This window comes from Entamoeba histolytica, genomic scaffold (assembly GCF_000208925.1).
Source record: "Entamoeba histolytica HM-1:IMSS scf_1104750517305 genomic scaffold, whole genome shotgun sequence".
In the NCBI taxonomy this organism is placed as follows: Eukaryota; Evosea; order Mastigamoebida; family Endamoebidae; genus Entamoeba; species Entamoeba histolytica.
In genome coordinates, this window is record NW_001915564.1 from 514 (window position 1) to 3,393 (window position 2,880).

General features: G+C 25.6%; 1 protein-coding gene across 1 annotated transcript, besides 1 other annotated feature; it reads right to left on the reverse strand.

The window, feature by feature from the left end:
- Positions 1-138: part of a repeat region that runs on past the window's edge.
- Positions 139-951: 813 nt separating this feature from the next.
- Positions 952-2,291, reverse strand: EHI_066970 (mucin-like protein 1 precursor, putative; the record flags this gene model as incomplete). The annotated part of the gene is made up of 1 exon (XM_001914413.1): positions 952-2,291. The coding sequence occupies exon 1, from the start codon at positions 2,086-2,088 to the stop codon at positions 952-954; it is 1,137 nt and encodes a 378-aa protein (XP_001914448.1). The 5' UTR covers positions 2,089-2,291.
- Between the last annotated feature and the right edge of the window lie 589 nt (positions 2,292-2,880).

Below are 2,880 nucleotides of genomic sequence, written 5' to 3' on the forward strand. Positions count from 1 at the left end.
TATCTTGCTACACCCTTTGCAACTTTACCTAATACATTTCTAATTCAAATACACCGTCATAACCAGAAAATAACTGGAAGTGTCGATGCTTGAATTTGTACTAGGGTTTGTGTGGTGTTTTAGACATGCCACCTTCGATCTCCCCAAAGAATAAATACATAATGAAAGAAGAAAATAAAAGTAGACAAGAATAATACTAAGTGATAATAAATGGATGAATATAAAAAGAACAATAAGAGTTAATGTGATATTAAATAGAGAATAAATAGAGATGAATAACAAAAAAAAAATAAAGAAGAAAAGAAAATAAAAATTCATAGAAGAACAACAATAAATAAATAAAGAAGAAATAATAATAAATTAAAAAATAAATTATTATAAATGAATCATATAAATGATATTAATATCAATTATTCTCTTATACTTCACTTATTTTATTCATATTTTATATATTTACATATGATTAATCAAATATTTAATTCATCAAATAGTTTTATATTGTAATTATTTCATGATTATTTATATTCATTTTTAATTTGTTGTTTCATTATTTCAATAATGATAAACTACATATAATTAATATAAATATGATTATAAATGTTATTATTCATTTAATTAATAACCATTCTAACAATTTGTATGATAATATTTGTGTTAAAATGTTGTGTTTTCATTATCAATTATTTATTCATTCATAATATATTCATGATATTTTCTATTTCTTATGAATTTATTAATTCATTTTCTTTTATTTTCTTTTAATATCAATATTTATTCTTTTATCGTGTCATTTTTGATAATATTGGTTATTCATTAATCTCAAATGTATATGAATTAATTCAATTTTGTAATAACATTAAACATGAATGAAATATAGGAAATATTTTATAGACATATGAATAAAAGATAAAGAAGAATACGAAAAGAAAAGAAAAGAGAGAAACACAATAATTAGAAGAAGATCAACTGAATAACAAAATCCAACAACATAAACATACCTGATGTTCCATCAAGATTATTGTGATTATCAGAAATATCAACAGAACTAACAATAGTTTTATCATGTGAAATATCAGAAGTAGTTGTATTTTTATTATCTTGTTTTTCATTTTGTTGTGGATGATTTTGTTGTTGTGGTTCTGGTTTATTATGATCTTGTTTTCCATTATCTTGTGGTTGATTTTGTGGTTGTTCTTTTGGTGGTTCATCTTTTTGTTGTGTGTCTTTATTTCCTTTTGGTTGTTGAGTTGAAGTTGATGGACTTATTTGTGTTGGGTTGTTTGTTGTTTGAGTTGGTGACGTTTCTTCACTTGGTTTTGCTGATGAATTTGGTTGACTTGGTGGTTGTTGAGGTTGTCCTTTTGAGTCTTCTTTTTGTGGTTTTTGTTCATTTGATTTTTCTGTTTTTTGTCCATTTCCTGATGGTGTTGAGACTGATGAAGGTTGGTTTTGTTGTTGTGGTGATGCAGGTGATGTACTTGATGGTTGTGATGTTGTTTCTGTAGAGTGTGTTGCTTCATTTCCTGATGCCGGGTGTGTTGTTGTTGGTGTTTGTGCACTTGTTTCTGTAGCTTGTGGTTTTTCTGATTTTTCTGATTTTGATGGTGTTTGTGTCGTATCTCCTTGGGTTGTTACTGAACCTCCTTCTGTTGGTGCTGTTCCAGATTTAGGTGTTGATACTCCCGGAGTTACAATCTCAGAATGAGTTGTTGATGAACCTCCTTCTGGTGTATCTCCTGATACTTGTTTGGATTGTAATGAATTTCCTTCTACTTTTGCTGGTGGTTCATTTCCTTTTGGTGATGTTGATGCTGGATTTTCTGCTGGTGCTAATCCTGACTGTGCTGGACTATTACCTTCTTGTGTTGTTACTGCACTTCCAGTGGGTGTTGATATTCCTGATGCTTGTGATGCAGATTGTGAATTTGCTGGTGCTGGTTCTGTTAGTGTTTCAGCTATCAAATGTATATTATTATAAATATTTTGAATGGTATTAGTCAACCGATTATATGTTTGATTTTGTGTATTTTCATCATCGTTATATTTATTCTCATGTTTATGTTGTTTAGTTCTTGTTGAATCAATCATGTTATCTTCACGTTTATTATCATCTTTATTTCCTTGTTCATTGTATTGTTCAGTCTCCAATCCTTTACTAATTACAACAATTAATATGAATAGAATCGTTGTTTATTTCTAATTAGTTCTTCTCTTTAAATATATCACACTAACATACTTCAATTTCTTTATTGTCAATTCATTATTTGAATTTGAATTGAAATTTATTTGCCTTCTTTGTATTTTTGTATTTATATTATCATTGTATATCATTCATGATTTGATGAAATGTTAAAATGTCATAATTCTTTCTACATCTCTAAAATTATTCTATTCTTGTTGTGTATTTTTATTTCAAACAAACAAAATATTATGATTGGTTAAACTCATTATTTTATTATCATATTCATATTTCTTATTCTTATATTTCTGATTTGATGATAATCTTATTTATAATACAATGAATTTGTATGATTCTGATTGAAAACAATACTAAATAATATATTAAAACATCTGTATTAATTTATATTCAATTATCAAATCATCAATAACTAAAACACAAATGTTATTCATGATTTATCAGAATTGAAAATTAAAATAATCTTAATTCAATATATATTTTGTACAACAAATCTAACTGAATAATGAATATATTAATGATTATTTATATACACAACTTATTTTCTATTTGTGTATTACCAAATTATTTCAATTATATTTAATGTTATAATGTATCAATATGTTGATACAATCATATATTCATTTCAAAATATTTATGAATATTATATTACAAGTATTTCATATATTTATTGTTATTTTTAA